The sequence below is a fragment of the Cygnus olor genome, chromosome 5, assembly GCF_009769625.2.
Source record: "Cygnus olor isolate bCygOlo1 chromosome 5, bCygOlo1.pri.v2, whole genome shotgun sequence".
NCBI lineage: Eukaryota > Metazoa > Chordata > Aves > Anseriformes > Anatidae > Cygnus > Cygnus olor.
The window spans coordinates 40,852,591-40,875,069 of record NC_049173.1 but is presented as its reverse complement, the minus strand read 5'-3'; the positions used below and the strand labels follow the sequence as shown (position 1 = coordinate 40,875,069).

Genomic DNA, 22,479 nt, shown 5'->3' with positions numbered 1-22,479 from the left:
TTGCTAATGTAACCTAAGACTCATTACTGAGTTCCCATTCCCAAGAAATCCTCTGGGGCAAGTGGAATACAACACTGGAGGAAGGTCTTAATGAAAGTACAGGGAAACCAAGCTGACCCAAACAAGTAGCTATGCCAGAACAGCCAAGATGGCATTCCACCAGCCTTAGGAGTGGCTGGGACAGATTCCCTGCCAGTTCAGCAGTGATAAAGTAGACCCTGCCCCCCTCAAGGAACTGTAGGGAAAATTCAATACAGATCTCTGCACTAGGCCTCCCTCTTTCTAGTCTTTCCCAGGGTTGAGGGAGGAAGAACAATCCAAAGCTGTCTCCAATGGGAATTTTGCCTGCACTGTACGATCATACATCTTTCAGCTGCCAGCAGCTGAGAGGAATGCTGATTTGCCACTGGACGACTGCTTCCTTTTAAAAGGCCCAACTGAGTACAAAGGGAAGCGTATGAGCGATGTTTCACTCTGTTAGAGCAGGCAACACTGGTGACGGATTTGGCCCTTCAGCAACCGTTCATCTTCTGCAGATGTAAGCATAACAGGTTTAAGTCCTATATATTGCCAGGAACCTCAGTTTCCAATGGGAAGTTCACATAGTTGTAATCAACTGCTTTTTCTCATGCTTAGGAATATTTCTCCTGCACTCTGATTTACATGGCAAAAGATCGGACTGTCTAGTGAAATGCAAGATCCCTGGATGTCACTACAAGGGATCCCTTTACATCAAGGTATAGCTTGATGAAAAAACGCTTTTAGTTTATAAGGTTTGCTGGGACAGAGTAGAGATATAGGCCTGAGCAAATTTCTTACCTAGGGGTGGAAGGACCACAGTCACAGGTGACTCAAAAGAATCATTTTTAAGTACATAAATGATCTTCTGCTATGTCAAATATCCTAACCACAGTACAAAGTGTAAACACTTCATCAACAGTAAAGCCGATGGCCAGGTGTAATGCTGGTTTGCTGCTTATCAGTCAGGTTCTCCCTTTCAGGAGTCACTGAACTGCAAGAGCTCATGCTGGACCTTGTGTCAGGCACACAGAAAAGTCCTGAGTGACTCACGTTGGACACGGATCACGCCCTGTGCCATGGCAGCAGAGACTACTAGTGCATAAACAAGTCGTACAAATAGGAGACAAACCCAAACTGCTACACCAGAGACAAACTTTGCAGGTTGCTAGAGCCACAGGGGGTGGGACACCAGACCGTGAGAAAGAGGAGAGGCTCCAGCTCTGTGCCAGGCAGCGGCCACGTGAGAGACGTGAAATGGCGCATCAGCTCAGCCGCCTCAGTGTGGCACCAAGCCATGTTCCGCGGCGGAAGCTCCCTGCAGCGTGAAGCCGACAGCAGCAGCAGCAAGTAGCCTTGAAGGCTGCTCTGCTCCCCAGTCTGGGATCCTGCATGGCTAGCTGGATCATGGGTTTGTCGTTTGGCTGTGCTGGGTACATGTGACCACCAAGTGAGGGGAAAAGCAGTGGCAAAACGTTGCAGATGTGGGAGGTGGAGGGAGCATATCATAAGGCATAATAAAGGTAGTGTCGCACTTGCTAGCTGAGGCATAGCATGACAACAAAGAGAAATAAGAATGGAGCCCACCATAAACTTTGTTCTTAAAAATCACAATTCTGAGTCAGGTTCCGAGAGTGGCAGTAGACCATCTTTACCCCACTCTTTAGCACTTGAGGCTTGAGTCTCATACCTTCTGGAGCCACTTACATTTCTAACAGGTGAGTGTAAAACACAATCATATCAATATGACAGCCTTTGACACTCACTCAGCATGGATGCAGATGACCACACACAAGGTGCAATGCAGTAGGAAATAAAACAAAAAAAATAAAATAATAATCAAACCTCCTGAAACACAGAGAAGGGCTTCACTGCATAGATATAACAAAGGTTTTGCAGTTCAGGTCTATCTCTATTTACCATTCTGAACTAAGATTTTCAGAAGCAGAAATGAGTCTGTACAAGTAAACATTGCAAGAAACGTTTTTCTGTCTAATTTGGGGTTTGCATATACTTCATATAATTTAGCAGCTTGATGATAACTTCATATATGAATCTTTTCCCCAGCTAAAACTACAGGTTAAATTCTCCGTCTATAACTCAGCTCAAACAACTGCATCACAGCTGGAGAGTATATCTGTCGTTATATTTACTTACACCGCACAAAAATAAACTGTAGATAACCAAATTTGTAAAGGAATTGGCAGAACTAATCAATTGTTATTGCAAAGCTTGTTTGAAGATTAGATATTTCACTTTGAAATAATAATAAAATGTAGCTAAGTGGGTTAAGAAAAGGAAATACCATCTCCCTAAGTTACAGCTGATTATACTGCAAGTCTGCCACTCCATGTTTACTCTAAGGCAGATGTACTGATATAATAAAAAAAGCTGGAGTTATTTTAGTCATGCCTACTTTGCACAGGGAAAAAGTTTGACCTTTTACCTTGCTCACTGCTGTTGTCTCCACTCTGGGAAGCATGGCCCCCACTGGAGGGCCCCGGTGTGCCTGCCGAGTGCGTTGAGGTTGCATCATCGTGGTCTCTCCAAGATGAAGGATTCTGATGTCAGAGTGCCAAGGAATTTTTTCCACAGTTCCCATTCCAATAGCAAATGAAGAACAGAAAGAAAACCGGGAGAAGAGGGGAGGAGGGGGGGGAAAAGTATACACATTAGCATTTGTGAAATGTGCCAAACACTGATACTGTTTGCACAGTGTAATAATTCTTCAGCAAAGACAAGCAGAGGAGGTACAAAGATTTATTTGGTAAAGTAAAGGACAGATTTTTTTTTTTTTTTTTTAACTTTCCAAAGAGTTATCTGGATTTAATTGTTTTAATAGCACTGCAGAAGAATATTAGATGAGAAAAAATATATATGTTTCTTAATGAGCAACAAGGGGCTGGGGGGAGGACATCAAATGACCTGCACAGCTTATGATACTAGGTGTTCACATGAGGATTGGGCTAGCTGGCCTGTGAACTACCTCCCCACACTTTGTTTTTCTAGACTGGTGAGAGATGGGAGGGGAGAGGAAGAGGAGGGAAGCTGTTTCAAGAAGTAGAGAATGTGCATGGGAGAGAAACATGCCCTCCCACCTTACCCTCACTCTCAGCAGTCTGAGTGGTGGAAAAAACTTCAGGCAAATGCAAAGTTGTGGGGAAAAAGCAAGCTGCTTCTGAAAAACATTTTACCGGGAAGATGCTTCTACCCCCCACCCCCCTAACACACACACACACACACACACATTGATATGACACATTTCAAAAGACTTTCTAGCTGTATCACTCTAACAGTTTGCTTATAAGTATTGTCAAGAATAACCACCAGGTGATTACATAAAATAACACGTATAGTGATTTTTATGTAATTCTTTCTACATTACTATGCATAAAACACGACAAAAGAGAATAGATAAGACAGACGTACAAAGTTTGCAAAACTTGGCTAAGTAAGACCTCAACCACTGTACTTTAGTCACATCGTTCATGCTAGCTTTCTAATTTATTGAGTATTGGCTCTCCTGGAGTGAGGAGCTGCTATTTAAAGGGATAAGTGAGGAAAAGTTAATGTTACAGTTTAGCGCTACTTTGTTGAGTGTATTCTCCTCCTGTCCTCCTCCCCTTTCCTGATCATTCCCAATACCCTGCTGTTGCTTAAAGGAAAACAGGAATTCTACTGTACAGGAAGAGCTTTATCAGCACCACATGAAGGCAGGCAAGAGATGGAATTTCCTCTGGCAGAAAAGGAGAGCAAGAACACATGAAACAGATCAGACTAGGGGCTGGACCTGCATTACTCGTCACCTGTATGTGACAACTTAAATCAAGCACACTATAATAATCCCAAACCAAAACAAACAAAAAATATCCCCCGACCTCCAACCCAACTCTCTCAACCCCCACCCCCATCCCACCCCAATATTGCCCGTTAGGTTTGATTGTGTCCTACATCTGCATTATGAAATAACACTGGGCTATGAAAGCATGAGGAGATCCTGAGAGCAGCAAATGACGAGTACTGATGAATTCTCTGAGCAGGACCAATTCTGACCTCATCTACCCCAACGTGTAGTAGGAATAAGTTCAACAAAATCAACTGATTTACCCATTGTAAAATTCAGTGTAAGTGTGATTGGAATCAGGTCTCAAAATATATATTGAAACATCTCAAAGTAATCTCTTAGAGCTGATTAGTACCACATGCTCTATAGCAACGTAAAATAGAACTGCCAAATAACATCTTGCTACAAAACCCAGTAACATAAATCTAACGGGCCTGACCCAGATCACAGCAGAGGCAAAGGGAAGATCCTCTGACTTCAAAAGGCTGTGAATAAAGCCCTAGGTGACCAAAGGGTAAGAAGGATCCAAATCCCCTTCACCTTACACAAACACACACGTGCATTCACGTATGTGGCTCCACAGCAGGAAGACATAAGCCGAACAGAAGACAGTCCATGATCTTAAATTCACCTAACCTATCAGCACAACTGACAGCACAATAGCATTTATGGTACAAAACCACCACCCTTCCAAAACCTGTAAGACCGATCTACTTTTCTTACACAGAACAACAACAGAAAAATAATAGCAATAATAATCACAACAAGGTTTTATATTCATTGAGATTTTTATATTAATTAGGTCTCCGGAATCAAAATTAATACTGTAAGCCCTCGCAATTTCATTTAAAAAGTATATCATTTTACCATCTTTTTACAGAGTCAGGTGGAAAGAAACAGAAAAAGAATGAAGAGAAGTCTTGAAAGTTCAGGAAGCCCAGACGTTATTAAAAAAAAAAAAAGCGCAGTTGAAAATAAGGTTAGCAAAAAGTTCAGCTAGAAATAAAATGCAAAAACTGAGCAAGTCTCTTTACAGCCTCAATTAAAACACAGTTGTGCCTATGAGCTTCTCTTTTTATCTCTGAGTTAGGAAGCCACTCAAATAGCTTCAAGCTGAAGGCAAACAGCAGACAGGAGCTCTTCAGCCCTCTGCAGCCTCTTAGCGTCAGCTGTTTGCCGGATGGTAATCAGATAAAGAGCTGGAAGAAATACATGAAAAAGGAAAGAAACAATAGCATAGCATGAGTTTAGCCCTCCAACAACACCAGGCTGGAACCTTCTTTTAGGAAATGTAATAATTGCAACATGTTCACCTAGGCTAAACTTTTCAGGGAACACAGAGAGTTATGTTAATTTTATGCACTCCAGGCTCTCTTAAGCTGGCTGCTGTTGGAGCTCCTTATCACACATACGAAAATTACAATAATTAACTGGTAACACCTCAGCTATGTTTTAAGGAAAATGCCATCCAAAACCTATCATACAGTATTTCAAAAGCTTAGGCCGGCCTTTCTGTTTCAAAAATGTAATGATTTGGAAATGATCAGTAAATAAGACTTCCTGCAGCTGAAAACACTTGCTGTCTCTACCAGGCTGAGTTGTTCTTGACCTCAGCTTGTACATCCAGTTTTGGAAAGACAGGGTGGATTGATTGGAAATTCAATGTATTTCTTGTGGTACAATTTTCTTGAGGAAGCAATTTGGCAGTATTTTTTTGAAGGATAGAAATATCCAATGGGGAAGGATGGGGTGTTTACAAGAGGCGACATTAGAATGTTGGAAGAATCTAAAAGTGAGGGAAATAGCTATGTTTTAATATTATAAAAAATGTCAAATAATTCTTGGGGTGGAGTTTACAGCCTCTTAAAAGGCAGCATTCTTTTTCATTGGACTAAGATCATTGTATGCGTCAGTGAACTTCTCTTTTTTTGCCTTAGACTGTTTTCAACTTTGCATCCCTCAAGAAAAACTTCTTGGCGAAATGCCTAATCATAAGTAGATAGTTTACATACATCTTCACACACACACACACACAAAAGACCAATGACACCAATGACATACCTGAAGTGTACTTCACTAGAAACACTTTATCAGTATAGTTTAGGTATCTAGAGAGATCCCTATCCAAAGTCCCCTAATATTAATTATAATTTTTCTTAATTTACATAAAATTTGTATTAGGCTATTACACTGTAAAAAAAAAAAAAGAGAGAGAGAGAGAGAGAGAGAGAAACAGATAGCTATAGATGAATTACACAAACTGTTTGCATGGCTTTTCATGTTTTCTTGCAAGGTTTAGTAATATACATTACAGAAGCATGAAACACGCCAAAGTGTAGATGATGTCTGCTAAAATGCAATCGCCTGTTTTGTGTTTATGTGCATACCATAAAATTTTCACATACATATGACCTAAACTAATGCTGTATACCGTAGAATGTAAACAGCACACATATAGCTATTCCCAGTAGTTTTAATAATTGGGAGTCAAATATGGTGCTCCTCTTGCTCTTACCTAATTGTGTTAAAGAGCAGTGTTACCAGGAGAAAAGCAGTGAATACTGAATAGAGCACAATAGAAGGAGATGGAAAATAGATACAAGAAGCTAGGTCTCCAGGGGCAGTATTTTCTATTTGCTGGGCTACAGACTCGCAGCTGATAATGCAAGTTGTAATTAATATAAAAGCAGGAGACAATATGGGGAAAGCTTGTACTAGCAGGGCCACAGGAGATCACTCCGCTGCTATCCACTGTTTCTCATTTACACACACAGCCTTCCCTAGAAAACACAATTTTGCCAGTGTTTTTTCCCTTGAAAGTTAAAAAAAAAAAAATTGATTTAGCACCACCATTGAATTTTGCTAAATCTAGAAATGAGCAACAGAAAGGACGAGAGTCTCTTGGTATACAAAGCAAATCTGATGTGTTACTCTTTTGTCGATGTTGCAAATCTGGTGGAAACTGTAAGAGTTTTTCACTGCTACAGGATTTCTTGAACAGAGATGTTGTAACAGAGAGATTTGATAGAGGACAACCTTCAGTCAAATTGCAACTCTTACACTGTATGCCCAGAATTACCACTGGGCAAAGTCTGGTGAGTTTTTTTTTGTGAGCGTACATAGTCCCACTGGGGCTGATTCTGATCTCACACTGTTTTTTATGGTGATATTCAAGACTCAATTAACCATAAGGAATTTGCTTCTTATTTGTAACTAGGAAGTCAAATCTATCAGGCCAGCTGATATCCATGTGAGTAAGCTGAGCAGGATTTGGCTCACAAACGTTTACTGAAGTTTTGAGTATATAGCCGTGACAGGATCAGGCCCTTACATTTTATCAGATGAAGTGGACAAAACCATTTATCTTGCGTGAACAAATAAAGCACAACCTACTTTCATGAAAGAAACCACAGTAGCTGTAGGACTCACTCCGTTAGGAGAGTTGGAATTGAAGGTCTAGAGGTTGCTCTTGTAAATTAATTTTGCAAACACAAAACTGAACAGAACTACTGACTTGGGCGGCATTCTCCCCCTCAAATACAAGCCAAATCCTGCTTGCCTTGTTCTTACAAGTAACACCTGTAAACACAGTGGAGCTACTGAAGTGACTGATACTACAGAAGTCTGTCTCTATGTACCACGGTATATCAAAAGATGGTGTACTATACCAGGCGCATAAACTCATACACATCCATGCCTGTGCATTTGTGTGCGTGCATGTGTGTACATCTGTGCATGTGCATGTTTTGGATGTATTAAGTTCAGGATGATACCTTAAAGATTGCTGTGGAATGTGACAATAAAAAACTTATTACATAAAGGAACTTTCAATAATTAAATGAGCCATGAAAAACTCCAATTATGTGTGTTTTTTAAAAAGACTACTCCTGATATTACTGAGGTATATTTTCTTGCAGATGCACTTTTACTATGATTTTTGACTAATTTGTATGAGAATTACATGAGTGGAACAAAACACAAGGTATTTTGGTCTCTCAGATATTTGTGTACATATCTACATATGTACATTTTTTAATTTTGACATTCTTGTCCCTTGACTTTGCATTTGAGTAAAGTGTCAAGAGGATTTTTGACACTCCTAGAATGTGGCAACACTTAAAAGCTACATGCTTTGTATTTTTCAGTTAAGATTGAAATCAGTCATGTAATCCACCTGTCAGTAAAAAGAACTGAGACTTGAAAAATTAGCTTTTTGTTGTTTTTTGTTTGTTTGTTTGTTTGTTTGTTTTTTTAATTGTCCTTCTACGTCATTCTGTGTGGCTGCACTTCATCTACGGTGATAGACAACTCAAACCAAAGAGGGAACACCAACATCAAATAGACAGTGAAATACAATGTCATTTCAAATTGAGAGAACCCACATTAAAATTAAAATTAGAATAGCCAAATGTGAGCTGCCTGGTTACTTGGCCTAGCACTGCCCATCAAAAAGAGAAAATACACTATATTTCCTACAGTCTTGAAACCTTCCTGATGCTCCTTGCTCCTTCAGAAAACACGGGGACTACAGTAACATCCTAAGTCTTAAACCACACACTGAGAAATTTGGTTATGAAAGAAAAAAGGTTGCCTTTTTTCTTTTTTTTTCCTCCAGTTAGCTCCTTAGCTCCTTAGTTTCCCTTCTGACCCACTACAGACAAGAAGAGCACCTCTGGGGTCTGATACCGCATTTCTGGCATATTCAACACTCCCTCTTGCATCCATCAGGGTTGGCGTACCTAGGGAATGCAGCACCAGGCCAGTAGCTACTTCCTCAGTCCTCAGTGAAATGTTACCAAAAAGTTTAATTACATAGGTGGAACCTATATATATATTAACATATTTTTATTTTTGCTCGTCTGCAAGATGTCAGGAACTTGCACAGGCCATTCTTCAATAAGAAGTGTTAAAGAAATACAAAATGTCTGGATGTCCAAAAGTACAAAATACAAGTATCTACTCATCTGAGAGCTGAAGGGTTTAATATTCAGACTAATATTTTTCTTCTACAGCTGAGGCATCAGATTTCTGATCTGTCAACAGTCCTTTTATAAAAAAAAAAAAAAAAAAAAAAAAAAAAAAGATGTATGTATATTTCTATCCATTTTTAATTATATTTTATGAATGATGATCTGTATATTATTACCTCTCACTGCAAATTGACTATAACATATAAACAAATATCAAGAAGACTGAGGCCCTGATCCTGCTCCTATGAAAGCCAGTGGAAGGAGAGCCATAAATTTCTATGGGGAAATTTCAAGGTTTCAAAGTAGGTTTGTGCTAAAGATAGAATTGTATGGCACCAGGAGAGGCCAGGTACAAAACAAATGTAAATAAAGTACAAAATATTATCGTATGCTGGAAAAAGTTTTAAATTCTCCAAATTTTACAAGCATTATTTTTTTCAGATTTGAGTAGCTGGAAAGAAAAAAAGAAAAATGAGATTTATTGGCAATCTCAACAGATATTTTAAGCTGAACGCAGAATGCAGGATAGGGCCCAGCATGTTTATATTGAATAATAATAAATTGTCTGTGCTGGGAAACTCAACTTGAACTGCAGCTGGAAGGGTTTCTTTCCTTTTTTTTTTTTTCCTTTTTTTTTTTTTTTTCTTTCCTTACTGATCTGGTTCAGCCAGGGCATAGCTGTAATTACCTTCTTCTCATCTACAGCTAATACCTCAGAGCAATAAAAAAATATGAGGGTGTTAAAAATTCAAACACTAATTATGGGCTGTTATATTTACTAAACACAGCAGAGTAATAACAAAAGTTTCACCTTCTTGTGGCCAGTGCTGTACTATTTGATCTACCAAGTCCCTGGACCCCTTACACTTACTGTATTACATAACACTTAATAGTGCACTAAAATAAAATTCGATATACACATTTATTACCAAACACATATAGCACAACCGCTTACAGCTGTCTCCATTTTACAGCACAGGTATACCTCTGAAGAGTTCATTCCTTTGTTGATTTTGCTTTTGGTTTCCAGTTCAGTTATATAAATACTACAGCAGTAGATTGTGAAAGGGGAAACACAGTATCTCAGTGTCCCATTTAAAGTCCTATGGTAAATACTGGCTAATCCCACAGTTCTTTTTGTTACTTTTCCTTATGGTACATTTTCAGGTCTAGCCAAGGAATGAAAATGAGAGCTGCATTAGCTCCTAGTTCCGCTCTGCCACTGTCACTGTCACCACCCCTCGCATTCACAGAAAACACACGCACAGGGTGTAGCTTTATACCACTTAGTAAGAACAGAGGTGTATGGATTTTGGGGGTGTCAAACAGCTGTCACAAACTGTCACCTCCACAAGAGAAACCCTGGCACACAACAAATTAAACTACACTTCTTTTTGGCTATCATTATTCATAGCCAATCAGCTGAACCGCTCCTAGTATTTCATGTGCAAATAAAACCATGAGGGGAAGACCCTGGATCAGAATAGTGGGCCAATACATAAAACAGAGGAAACAACATGCTGTCTCTGTCCTTCTGAAGTGGCTCATCATCACCCCTGCACCAACTTTCACCAAATGAGATCTAGCCTGAGGCTATATATTAAATATGCATATCAAAGCAAATGAAAAAATAAACCTGGAGAGTCAAATTGGACAAATTTGCATGCTTGAACTATTACATTTTCAGGTAGATGCTCACAAATGATAGCTCACTTTTTGATACCCCTGCATGTTTATATTAGCAATTTTTGAAGCGTTTCTTACTTTATATATAAAAGTGGATTTCTTCCTGCTGCAACCTTGTACAATGCAAACATAGACGTGTACATACACAGTAGTTTGACTAAGCTATAAAAGAGTATTAAAGTTTTGTTGGGAAAACAAGCTGCTATACAAAAAAAAAAAAAAATCCAATAAGGAGACACATTTCCCAAAACGCATGAATAAAATGTAACTATGTGATACAACTCTTCATTTCCCAGTTGGTGTTCTGGTTGCACAAATTATTGCTTCCTTTCAAAACAAATAGCAGGGGGCTAAAGTAAAAATGTTATAGCTCAAATCTCCAGGAAATAAAAGGCTTTAAATTATAATACCCAATGAAGTGGTAAACCCTAACGGGTGCAAGATAAATGGGTTGTCATATTTATTTGAGTTTGTTTTTTGGGCCACAAAAACAAGAGGAGATTCTTCTTAGGGAAGATAATAGTTATCAAATTATTAAAATGCTAACCCCCTCCACCCTTGTCCTATCATTGTGCGTGAATTTAAATATTATAATGGAGCACTGCAAATTGGCTTGAGCATTCGCCATCTGCCAGAACCCTAAACAGGCTAGTTTATCTAATCTCTTCAATATAAACATAAGCATGCTCCATTTCTACACTTCCACTTGAAACGCACTCTTGTAAAGAAACTGCACTGGAAAAACATGTACTTTTTTTTTTCTATTGCTCTAAATTAGACACAATGACCCTATATCTTTCGAGGTGCCACTCATTTAAATTTCTTTTCTAGTACCCCCCATAATACTTATGCACACAAATTTAGGGTTGTAAAATGCCATAAAACAAATATTTTGGAAATAGCGTCATGCCTCATGGAGTTTATTATCTACATGTGAGATACCTGATAAGCGGGGAAACTTTCAGGAACCACTGCCTATATTTTTTTTTCCCCTCAGAATAGGAGATTTCAAATGCAAAACATCACAGAAATCTTGTTCTACAATGTTTACTTCGCACAAATGAGAAAATGAAAGCTAAGGCTTGGGTCCAAAAATACTTTCAGGGCTCTGGAACTAGACAATACCAGGAGGGGGGCATTTAGAAGAATTTATTATTATTTTATCTCCCAGTTCAGCTTCAGTCCAGGTCTAATGTAATTATCAAATACACATAGAAACAACATGTTTTGAAAGGAAACAAAAGCTCCTAGAAAGCTCATTCTCCCTGGGCTTAAAGCTACTCTTCTTAACACACTAGGAAATAAGGGCAGGCGCCTGTGCAGAAAGCATGGTTAACTTCACACCGGGTGTTAAATTAATATTTCAACCGCTAAAATATTAGACTGTATCATTTAGATTATGAGTTCAATTGAACCTAAAACTGTGTAAACCCCTTTTCCCCCCAGGGATGCGTTCCTATAAATAAACTAGAGTTCACACCCACTCTTTTTAACCATAGCATAGTTCCCTTTTCTGCGGTACCAGCTGCAGCCTTTTCCTTCACATCCCGAAGTCTCTCTGCGTCTACATATTTTTAAGTGTCACCAGAGCTGCTCCAAAACCCGGAAAAACAAAGGCACTCTCCTTACCACGCACACCAACGTTCAGTCCCACACACATAACACTAATTCACCAACTCCTAAAGTGTTAAAATCAACCGCTAACCTACGGTTACTCAATCATAATTCTCTCCAGCTTTCTGTAATACATTGTTAATAATTGCTTCATCAAGGTTACTGTCTTTTATTATGAAGATGCTTCAGGCGTTTGGCAATAAGTCCATATTCTGACAATAAGTTGCTATAAAGCACGAGCATTGGAAACTCTAATGTGCTAACCCCCTTTTTTAATGCAATGTAGTATTGCCAATAATTCTCATCACTTGTCATCCCCACGAGAGGGGAGGGGGGAGGAAATCAGCAAACTTTCTCCCTAACTTTCTTGTCTCTGTTTCCTTGCATTGCTGCATTGATTACAGAGTTGGCAAAGGAGAAGAAAAAGCACCGATCACCACATCAAACCGACAGTTTGCTAGCTCTTCGAGTCGCCCAGACCAGGAAACTTTACAAACCGATGCAAACCCGCTGCTTTACAGATGGAAACTGAAGGAACCTTTTGCATTTTCACAACTTTGCAAATCCGGGGGGGGGGGGGGGGGGGGGGGGGGGGGGGAGGGGGGGAGGGAGTTTAAGGTAGGAGCCGAGCTTGCAAAAGGTAGAAACAGCACTAATAGACAGCAGCCACAAAACAATGAAATCGGGGACAGGTCCTCTAAGCAGGTTAAAAGTCTTAGAAAGTGCCATAAAGAAATCAAAAGGACTTACATGGTCGGCTAAATTTGTGGAAGATCCTGAGAGTTCTTCGTGGTCTGATTTGGAGCTGCCATCCCTTTCATCAATAACGAGGTCTATTGGCATTTTTCCTTTCAAACAACTAATGTACCGATGGCAGAAGTTATCGCACAATTCATGAACCTGAAAGCGGTAACAAGAATAATAGCATCAATAATGGCGAAATATCGGGTTGCAACTATTTCTGGTAGCAAGAGCAACACTCTGATCTACTCCACGAGTAACTCTAATTAAGGGGCACAATAGCTGAAGGCGAGGAAACAATAGAGAAATTGTTGCAGCGCATATTATTCTCTTGAGACTCGCCGCAGCAACAAGTTAGAGAAAGCGAGAGAGAGCTAGGGGGCTCAGCCTGGCGTGCGGAGGGCCGGCCGGCCCGGGGGCAGCTCCGGCCCCGGGGTCGCGGCCCCCGGCGGTGTGTGGGGAGCGCAGCAGGCGGGCACCGCTCGTCGCCCGGGACGGCAGCGGGGCGATGCGGGGCGCCCACGGCTCGGTGCCCCGGGCCAGCAGCGTGATGACGAGCCGCCGAGGGGCTGGGAACGGCCGTCCCGGGCAGGGCACAGCCCCCTCCCCAGGCCGAGCAGGGGCCCCCTGCCTCTTGCAAACATTTACTGCCTGTTTGGGGTTAGCACGCCTGCCAGAGCTGCAGAGGAGCAGGAGGGCTTTCCTTTGGCTTTTTGCTAGACGGGTTGTTTCCGAGTCACGGAGGGAACTTCTGCCGAGAGCAGGGGCAAGAAGGACGCACGGGGCTTAATAATGGATAAATGCGAGGGCTCGGCTGGAATTACGCTGAACAAAAAATGCCGGGCTGGGCCGGGCATGGCTGTCGGGTGTCACATGCCCCGATGGCACAGGTTGCGGTACCACGCCGCCTTTGCCCCAGGTCCCCCGGCCGTGCCACAAGGCCCCCCGAGCGGCCGGGGGGCGCAGGGCAGGAGCGGCCCGCCGGGGAGGGGACGGCCTCCCCCCGCCCTCCGCCCCGCCGCTTACCTTTTCTAACTCCAAAAGGTGAAACCTTAGTACTTGTATTGCTTGGATCATCTGCAAGAAAGTTTTGAGCCACGGGTTAGGTGGGAGAAAAGAGCACGGGGGCTGCACGGGGCTGCGAGCCCAAAGGGGCGAGGGGGAGATGGGGGCTGTCAGGGCGCGCAGTCATTATCCGGGATTTTAGCTCCTTGGTCACGCTTGAACAATTTCGGTCAACTTTAACCTCAGCACTTGATTTTTATCATATCTATCGGAGGCGCGGCGATGAGCGCTTGTTGCCGCCACCCCCGAGCTTCCCCCTTCTCTCGCCCTCGCTCCCTCCCCGCACCCCGGCCCTGGCTTCGCAGGGGCCGCGGAGAAGCCGAGCACACGCTCGCATCCCCCCACCGCCCCCAGAAGGAGGGAGGGAGGGGGGGGTGAACACTTTGGCATCTTCTTTACAAGCGGATTTAGTCACTTTGAATATTGAAAACGTTCACATTAGCAAAAGAATGACGTTAGAAATCTCCGTCCCTCTCTCCCGAAGCACTTATTTCCCTCACTTTAGCTCCCCGTGGCTTTTCCGCGCTGCCCCGCAAGGCGCTGGGGCTGCCGGCGTTGCCCCGGCTCACTTCGCAAGTGCAGCCCTCTGAAGGCTGGGGCCGGGCCGGGCCGGGCCGTGCAGCCGAGGGCCGGCTGCCTTCCTCCCGGCGCTGCCGAGGGCGAGGGGCTAACACGGGGCCGGGGAAGGCGAGAGGGGAGCGGGGCGCAGGGGCGCTGGGGCGAGGCCTTACCAAATTGTCCAACTCTGGGTTTGAAGAAAAAAGTGGTTTTTCAGCGCGGACCTGCAAGGAGAAGGCAAAGCAGCGTGAGTTGCGGGTTCTTCCCTCCCTCGGCCCTGCTGCCCCTGGCCCGAAGGGAGCAACCCCGAGGGGTGACAAAAGCAGGCAGCGCAGCCCCACGGCCCCGCTGGGCACCCCGCAGCCGGGGGGTGCTGCAGGGAGCCGGCCCTGCCCCGGCCGCCCCCCGGCCCTGCCGGCTCCCCGTCCTTCCCCGCTCCCGCTGCCTCCAGACCCGGCCCCAGCCGCGTCCCCCTTCCGTCGGTGCTCGAGGGCGAGGGCCGGCGGCCCGGGCCCGGCCGCGCGCCCCCCGCCGCCCCCTCCCGCCCCCCGCGGGCGGCCGGGGAGGGGGCTGGGGGGGAGCGGGGGGGGGTCGGGGGGGGCTGCCCCGGGCAGGGCCCGGCCCGGGGCTCGGGGGCCGGGGGCAGCGGCAGCGCCGGGAAGGGCCGGGGGCGGGGGGAGAGGTGGCGGACCTGTTTGGCGAAGACGGCGATGTCCTCGTTGAAGGAGTCGGAGGAGCAGACGTCCCCGCCGGCCACGCCGGGCTCCCGGGGCGTGCAGGTCGCCAGCTCGCACTTCTCAAAGACCAGAGCTAAGAGGGGGAACAACGGGTGCCTACCGGGCAGTGGCACACAAAGAGAGCGAGAGGGGGTGGGGAGAGGGGGAAAGAAGAGCTCTAATCAACAAGTATTTTTTAAATGCACGTACACACACGGACACACGGACACGCTCTGCAGCCTTTCGGTATTGCTTCGGGCAGAGCAGGGACGATCTCGCCTCGAAATAAAATACACTTTTTTTTTTTTCCTTTTCTTTTCATTTTTTTTTAATCTTTCGGAAATTACGAATGGCCAAGCCGCATCCCCTGTGCAGTCCCCAGAGCTGAGGACAAAAGTGACCTCCACTCACACGCCCGGCGCACCAAACACACTCACTCAAGCAGGCAGCAGCTCATCTGGGAACCTTCCCCTTTTCGCCACAGCCTAAAATAAGGCGAAACCTGGGAGATCCCATCCCTACCCTCAAGCTATGACCTAAAATGAGAAGCACGGGGAGGCAAACTGCAAACTACTTAATACGTAATTTTATTTTTCAAGGGGCCTGCTAACAAAAATGTGGTGAAGTTTCCTGGCTTAGGAAGCACACCCAAGTAAAATACCAGCTGTCCAGATAAGTGAGCTGGGGAGGGGGCGGAGGGAGGGAGCACTTCTCGAAATATTTTCCCATAGTTGGTGTAGTCAGGAAAAAAAATATTTTATCTGCGTGCTAAGTAGTAAGTATGAGTTGGTCTGTTTCCCCCTTTGGTGTCTGATCAAGGCCCCACACTCTGTCACAGACGTTACTATCTCTCCTTTTAGGATAATTCGGTATTTTTTGCTAAAAGGCACTGGAGGGAATCGGTGTCATTCCCCCCAAGCAGTGCCCTGGCACAGGCTCGAGTTTTGTTGGGTACGTGTTTCTTTTTCCTCCCGCTCTCTCTTTCCTACATATAAAACTCAGCTCGCTGCCTCCAATGCATTTACTTCGCTTATCTCAGGGAAGAGCTGCTCGTGAGAAGCGAATCCCTTTTATTCTTACTGTCTTCGGCGATTTGAATATCTCTTTATTTACAGTGTTGGAAGAGTGCTACTATGGCACGGAGGAGAACACCAGAACACCACTTCATCGCCTAAAACCCAGCGCCAAGAGAGCCACCTCTCTTGTCTGAAGTCCTGACCGGGGCCTTTCCGAGCGAGACAAAAAACTCGCGGTAAAAAAGAGAAAAAAAAAAAGAAAAAAAAAAAAAAAAGGAAGACAAGCCGCCCCCCATTCCCTTTCCACCGAGGGGTCTCTCTTCCAGGACGTGTCTCCCGAGGGTGCCGGCACCCCAGCCCCGCGGGCCGTGCCTCCGCGCATCTCCCCCGGCCCGCAGCGCGGGGCCGCCGCCGCCCCCCGGCCGCCCCCCGGGAGCCCCCCGGCGCCCGCCCCGCTCCTGCCCTCCCGCTCGGCGGGCAGCGGCGCCGCGTCGCCCGGCGGCACCTACCCGTAGATCGCATCCTTGTCCCGCTTCAGGGCGTCGTTGACAGCGGAGCCCATGCTGGCCGGCATGACATTGGGGTGCGGGGCGTGGGCCCCGTAGTGCTGGCCGGCGTGCAGCGGCGGGCCATGGTTGAGGTGGTGCACCGGGGGAATCGGCCGGGGGGCGTGGGGGTCCCCGTACATGGACGCCGGCACCCCTACTCCATCCATCCCGCCGTAGTGGGGCAGCTCATCGTACTGTCAAAAACCGGGCCGGAAGAGAAGAAAGCGAGAGAAAGAGGGGGGGGGGGGGGAGAGAGGGGGAGAGGGGGGAATAAAAAAACAAACAAACAACAACAACAAAAGTCAGAAGAGAGTAAAGCACCCAGGCAGACGCAAACAGAGCAAAACAAAACAAGAACAGCCACAACAGAGAGAGTGAGATGTGCGAAATGAAATCGGCTGGGAGCAGGGGCAGGGGCTGGAGAGGCTGAGGGAGGCGTGGGGGTGTAGGGAGAGGGAAAGGGGGAAAGTGAGTGCGTGTGTGTGTGTGTGAGTGTGTGTGTGCGGGGGGAGACGGTCCGCTTCGGCACGGCTGGAGAGACCCTGGCGAGGAAACCGGGATGGAAAGGAAGGAAACGGAGGAGAGAAACTAGAGTTGCTCTGAATTAGGAAGGAAGGACGAAAAAATCAAATGTAAATGAATAAACAAGCAGAATCCAAAGCAGCTAGATAAATAAATCATCACGGGGAAGGAGAGAGGAAAGGTGGGGTGCATCGGAGGGGAGGGGGTGGGAGATAAAGGGGGAAATAATCTGAAAGTTACCAGAAACATTATTTAGTAGCAATTCCCCTTGTCCTTGTCAAAGCCAGAGACAAAAAAAAAAAAAAGAAAAAGAAAAAAAAAAAGCAGCTATATATGTATACATATATATACGTTCGTATATATACACACACACATATGTATTTGTTAGTCTGTCCTGGGCAGCAGCAGCAACGGCGGCAGCAGCAGCAGCAGCAGCAAGCTTTCCCCTGTGAACCCCGTGCTACTGAGCAGCCAGAGAGCAGGGAAATCGCGCTGCTGGGGGAAAAGCTAGAGAGGAAAAAAGCGTGGAACAATTGCAGAGAGAGACACACACACACACAGAGACTCACGCACACACACAAAAAGCTAGTGAATAATTTTTGCTGCTATTTTTTAATAGTGGCCGCCATCATCATCAGCAACAGAGGAGAGCAAATCGGACAGGCCCCTCTTAAGAGAGGATTTATATATAGGTAAGTGTTGGAGATTTAAACCTACCCTTTGCGCCATCAGTCTGCGCTCCAATAAACTCCTGGATGTGTCGTATATTTAATATCCCAGTCCAGCAAAGAAAGTGATTTAGAGTGAAGAAGATTCCTTTTTTTTTTTTTTTTTTTTTTTTGCAACCCACTTATAGACTTCTCCTGTCCTCCAATATGGGTAAATAATAACAACAACAACAACAACAACAATAATATATAAAAAACAGTCAGGAACCACGATGAGTTTCTGTGTATTTCTTCTCTTTTTTTCTGTCTCTTTCTCTTTCCTTTTTCTCTTTCTGTCTCTTTTTCCTTTTTTCTTTCTCTATGCAAAAAAAAAAAAAAAAAAAAATTGTCAAGCCCCCAAACTGAAGGTTACGATCGGCCCGTCAGCAACCCACATGTAACCAAACTGTCGTGTCTCATGGCTTTTTGCCACTCCAGCTGTCAATCAAAGCCAGGGAATGTCAAGGTAGTGAATGAATGATGGTTGATGATGATGAAGAAGAGAGGAGGAATCTTTTTAACCCCGGTTCCTTCTTCCAGTAACTCCGCGCTCAGGTTTTGCCTTTTAGGATCGCTAGAGGGTCTTTTTTTTTTTTTTTTTTTTTTTTTTTTTTTTTTTTTTGAGTACTGTGAAGGGGGGTGGGGAAAGATGCGAAGAAAAAAAAAATCGAATAGTTTGCAAAGCCCGGAGACTTCCCCCTCTCCTCTCTCTCTCTCTCTTTTTTTTTTCTTTTTTTTTTTTTTTTTTCCTCCTCCTGCCGGTGGGTATTTTGCCTCCCTCTCTCCCTCTCTCTCTGAGATGAGTGAGTGTCAGTAAGCGCTGGCAGGTTGGCTGCGGGCTGCCTTATAGAAGCGGCTCAGTTTCGCGGCGCCGATCGGCGGGAGAATGAAGTGACGGAACCCGGAAGTGGCGGTGGCCATAGCCAGTCCTGCAGCGCGGCGGCGGCGGCGGGGAGCGGCGGCGGCGGGGAGCGGCGGCGGGGAGCGGGGCGGCGGCGGCGGCGGCGGCGGCGGGGCCGGGGCCGGGGCCGGGGCCGGGGCCGGGGCCGGGGCCGGGGCCGGTGCGGGTGCCGGTGCCGGTGTCGGTGTCGGGGCGCCCCGGCCGGCAGAGCGCCGCTGATGCGCAGCGCGCCGGCAGGGCGGCTGCAGCGCCGCGCGGGGGGAGCCGCGCAGCAGCCCCTGCCCCGAGCGAAGCGAGGCGTGTAGGAAGGAGAGCGGGCGGAGGGAGGGAGGGAGGGAGCGAGCGAGGGAGGAGGGAGGAGGGAGGGAGGGAGCGAGGGAGGGAGGGAGGGAGGACGGGGAGAGTGCGTGTGTGCGAGAGGGGGGAGAGGCAGGGGAAAACTGCCGAGAGCCGGAGGAAAAGTGCCACAGAAGCCCGGCCCCGGGTTGGTTCGCGCTAGGTTGTTTTAGCGACGAAATACCTTGCGATTAACCGCGGTGTTTAGCGGCTGATTTACGCTCTGAATTATTTATTTAACTCGCCGGCTATCGCCGCTGCCGAGAACGGTATGCGGGGCCGAGGGCACGGAGGGCTGCCGGGGAAGGGGGGGCCGCGCAAAGTTGGTGTTCCCCCAGCCGCCGGCCGGCTCGGCGAGCTCCGCGCGGCTCCGCGGCCAGCCGGCCCCTGAGCGCTCCCGGGGCCGGGCAAAAAGTCCCGATCCGGGGCGCGGGGAGCGCGCCTCGTTCAGCCCGGGGCTGGCACCGCTCCTCGCCAAGCGATCGCTGCGACCAAGCCCGCTGTGGATGCCGCGGGGGGGTGGGAGGAAGGGGGTGGGGGGGGTGGGAGGAGGGGGAACCCCCTTTTGGTTCTGCGCTTAGGCTGCCAGCCTTTGAAAAGGGCTTAAAACCAAAGTCACGCTCAGGCTTTTGTAGGATGGATCCAGATGTTCCGTAGATTTGGGGTTGCATGTTCTCGCTGAGCGGATCCGTCGGGGAGCGATGCATTCGCGTGTGTTACGGTTCTGGACTTTGCTGTATATCGACGTCGCGCTTGTGGAATGTATGCTGAAGTATTAGCTCGGTAATGCCTTCTAATGGTAGTGCTAATTACAGTAGGGTTATTTAGCAAATTAAGCGAGATGCTGCACCCCCCACCCCTGAGCACCAAATGAACTTTTCCAAGCGCGCGCACACACACACACACACACACACACACTCTCACACACACACACACGCGTTAATTTTGGTATGTTCCCCTCGCCCAATCGCTTTGCTGGAGCTGAAACATGCCTTACCTCAGAACAGTCAATTACCAAAGCTACCCGGGATCATCAATCATGGGGGATGCTTGAAGTTTAGGGGAGGAGCGATGGTCAAACTATCGATTGCTGCAGTTTTGTCCTCCCCAACCCCCCATCCTCGTTCACGGTTCCCTGCACATAAAATCTAAAACAGACTATCCCGTTAATAGTGGGATTTATCAATGATTATGTACCCGGTTGTGAACGTGGCCTCATACATAGATGGCTTTTAAAAATACACGGCAGAAAAAAAAATGTGATTTGCTCAGTTAGCGTTTGTTCTGGTTTGTTTTGCTGCTCACGATGAGGACGGTGATTCTAAGATTTTTATTTTTATTTTTTGGAAACTTTAAGAAAATGACTCAGGGGGCAGTTATAGATATTTGGCCTGATTTTAATAGGCGTAGGGAATGAGCTCCAGAGGTCAATAAACCCCTCCAAAATGATGAATGATTGAGTACCTGTGATGATGATAGTGATTACCGGAGCAATTAAACAGTTTGATTAAATGAGCCATCATAACAATGATGTCTGCGGGAAATCAGCCCTCACATATAAAGAAAGATAGTGTGGAGGGCTGACAAACGCCAGTGGGCATTCCTGCGTGTTCCGATAGTGCCGAGCCCCGCAGAGCGGGCTCTATTTACAGATATGGGGCGAATGCGGAGAAAAGTCACTCTCCTACTTCTAGCCAGAGTTGCACCCTGCTTTAAAGCCCGCCAGAAGCCGGAGAGCAGACCCGTTTGTCTTTTCCTAGAGGATCTCTTCCAAGATTAAAGCTAGTCCTAAGAGCAACCGAATTGCTGTGACTGACTTTCACGGGACTGTAAAGAGAGGTGAGTAAAAAAGCCCTTAGTATGTAGATCTCTTTCAAGCAGTGGTTAAGTCGATTCATTTCGCAAGGAAAAAGCCAGTCTTCTTGTGCAGTATTTTATACTCTGTCGTATAAATCGGTAACGTAATTCAAGATATTCATGGTAATGAATGCTTGGCTAATCCTTTGGGTGCGCGGAGACCTACAGAGCAGTAGGTTATGCAAATCCTTTCCTACTTTTACAGCTGTAGTTTTCTAACAGATTTTTTAAAGAGATCTAGTCATCAGTGAATGCTATTTTTTTTCTTCATCTCCTTCTTCCACCTCTCACCCCCCCGCCCCGAAGATGCCAGATTTCTAAACTTCCGAGGAATCATTTCATTGTGATAAAGCCCATGCAGCCAGCTTCGAGGACATATTTTAAATATTTGTAGTTTCCAAACTTATTTTTTAACCGAGGCAGTGAAAACCCAGAGCCTTGCCTCCTGAGCTGTACAAGTGTGTCTCATTTCAAACAGTTTCGGTATCACTAAAGAAGAGCTCTTTCCTTGTAACGTGGCCGTGCAAAAGTAATCTAGTTCCACTGAAGGCTCCCTGTATTTGTTCAGACTGCAAGCTGTGGGAGAAGTTCATCAGTTTTCTTCTCAAAGCCAAGTTTTTCCACGACTTGGCTCCCATAGGAGAAGGTGCTTCATTGCTCAGGACGTAATTTTAGACTTGATTTTCTTTTCGTAATTCTGCTTTTAACAGGAGCGCCTGTAGATCTTGGTTCTCTTGAGTAAGGGATTGTTAGAGAAAGCAACCTAAAATCAAAGCTGCAAAAAAAGCAGCCAAAGATTTTTGTAGTGTTCAATGCTGCTCCTTTCACTTGTTCAGTTTTCTTTTTTTTTTTTTTTTTTCCCTTCACTAAACTAATTAACCCCCTGCGTTGGCTCGCCCTGCTGTGCATGTGTGTAATCTGGGACAGGGACCAACTTTTAAAAATGATTTTAACTTGATAGAAAGTGAAATTTCATATGGTAAATGAGGGGCTTTCATGTTCCTCTTGTGTCCTTTTTTTTTTTTTTTTTTTTTTTTTCGTGAAAAGAGTTGAAGCCTTTTTCCTCTTCTCTGTCCCAGTGGATTAACGCACACAGAGAACGTGGTTTATAAAGCGCTAAAGTTTAGCCATTAAAGAGGAATCTCAATTTAGCGCCCTTAAGTGAAAGTACTCAGCTATTAACAAAGATGCTGTTAGGAACTCGGAGGAAAATGGGATACGTGCGTGCAGGGGGTGGGGGCTTCTACAGTCTTAGGTCATTTATTATTTACTTTTTTTTTTCTAATTTTATTTTCAGCCTTGTGACATATTTCCTTTTAAACTCAGTAATTCGGGAAAATTAAATTGGCTAATTTCCATTTCTCGTGCATCATTTTCACA

At 45.6% G+C, this 22,479-nt stretch overlaps 1 protein-coding gene across 6 annotated transcripts in view; it reads right to left on the bottom strand.

The window, feature by feature from the left end:
- The window catches only part of MEIS2 (Meis homeobox 2), a 171,666-nt gene extending 152,679 nt beyond the window's left edge, over positions 1-18,987 (bottom strand). For 3 of the 6 annotated variants that reach the window (XM_040558352.1, XM_040558354.1, XM_040558357.1), the window contains exons 1-7: positions 18,016-18,987; positions 16,738-16,970; positions 15,188-15,329; positions 14,670-14,720; positions 13,900-13,950; positions 12,883-13,032; positions 2,465-2,579 (exon numbers count right to left, since the gene is read on the bottom strand). In XM_040558352.1, coding sequence (XP_040414286.1) covers positions 2,465-2,579; positions 12,883-13,032; positions 13,900-13,950; positions 14,670-14,720; positions 15,188-15,329; positions 16,738-16,970; positions 18,016-18,027 — 754 coding nt within the window. In that variant the 5' untranslated portion in view covers positions 18,028-18,987. Of the gene's footprint in view, positions 1-2,464; positions 2,580-12,882; positions 13,033-13,899; positions 13,951-14,669; positions 14,721-15,187; positions 15,330-16,737; positions 16,971-17,538; positions 17,875-18,015 lie in introns of those variants that run through there. The other 3 variants (XM_040558355.1, XM_040558358.1, XM_040558353.1) reach the window with 3 other exon arrangements.
- Positions 18,988-22,479: the final 3,492 nt, after the last annotated feature.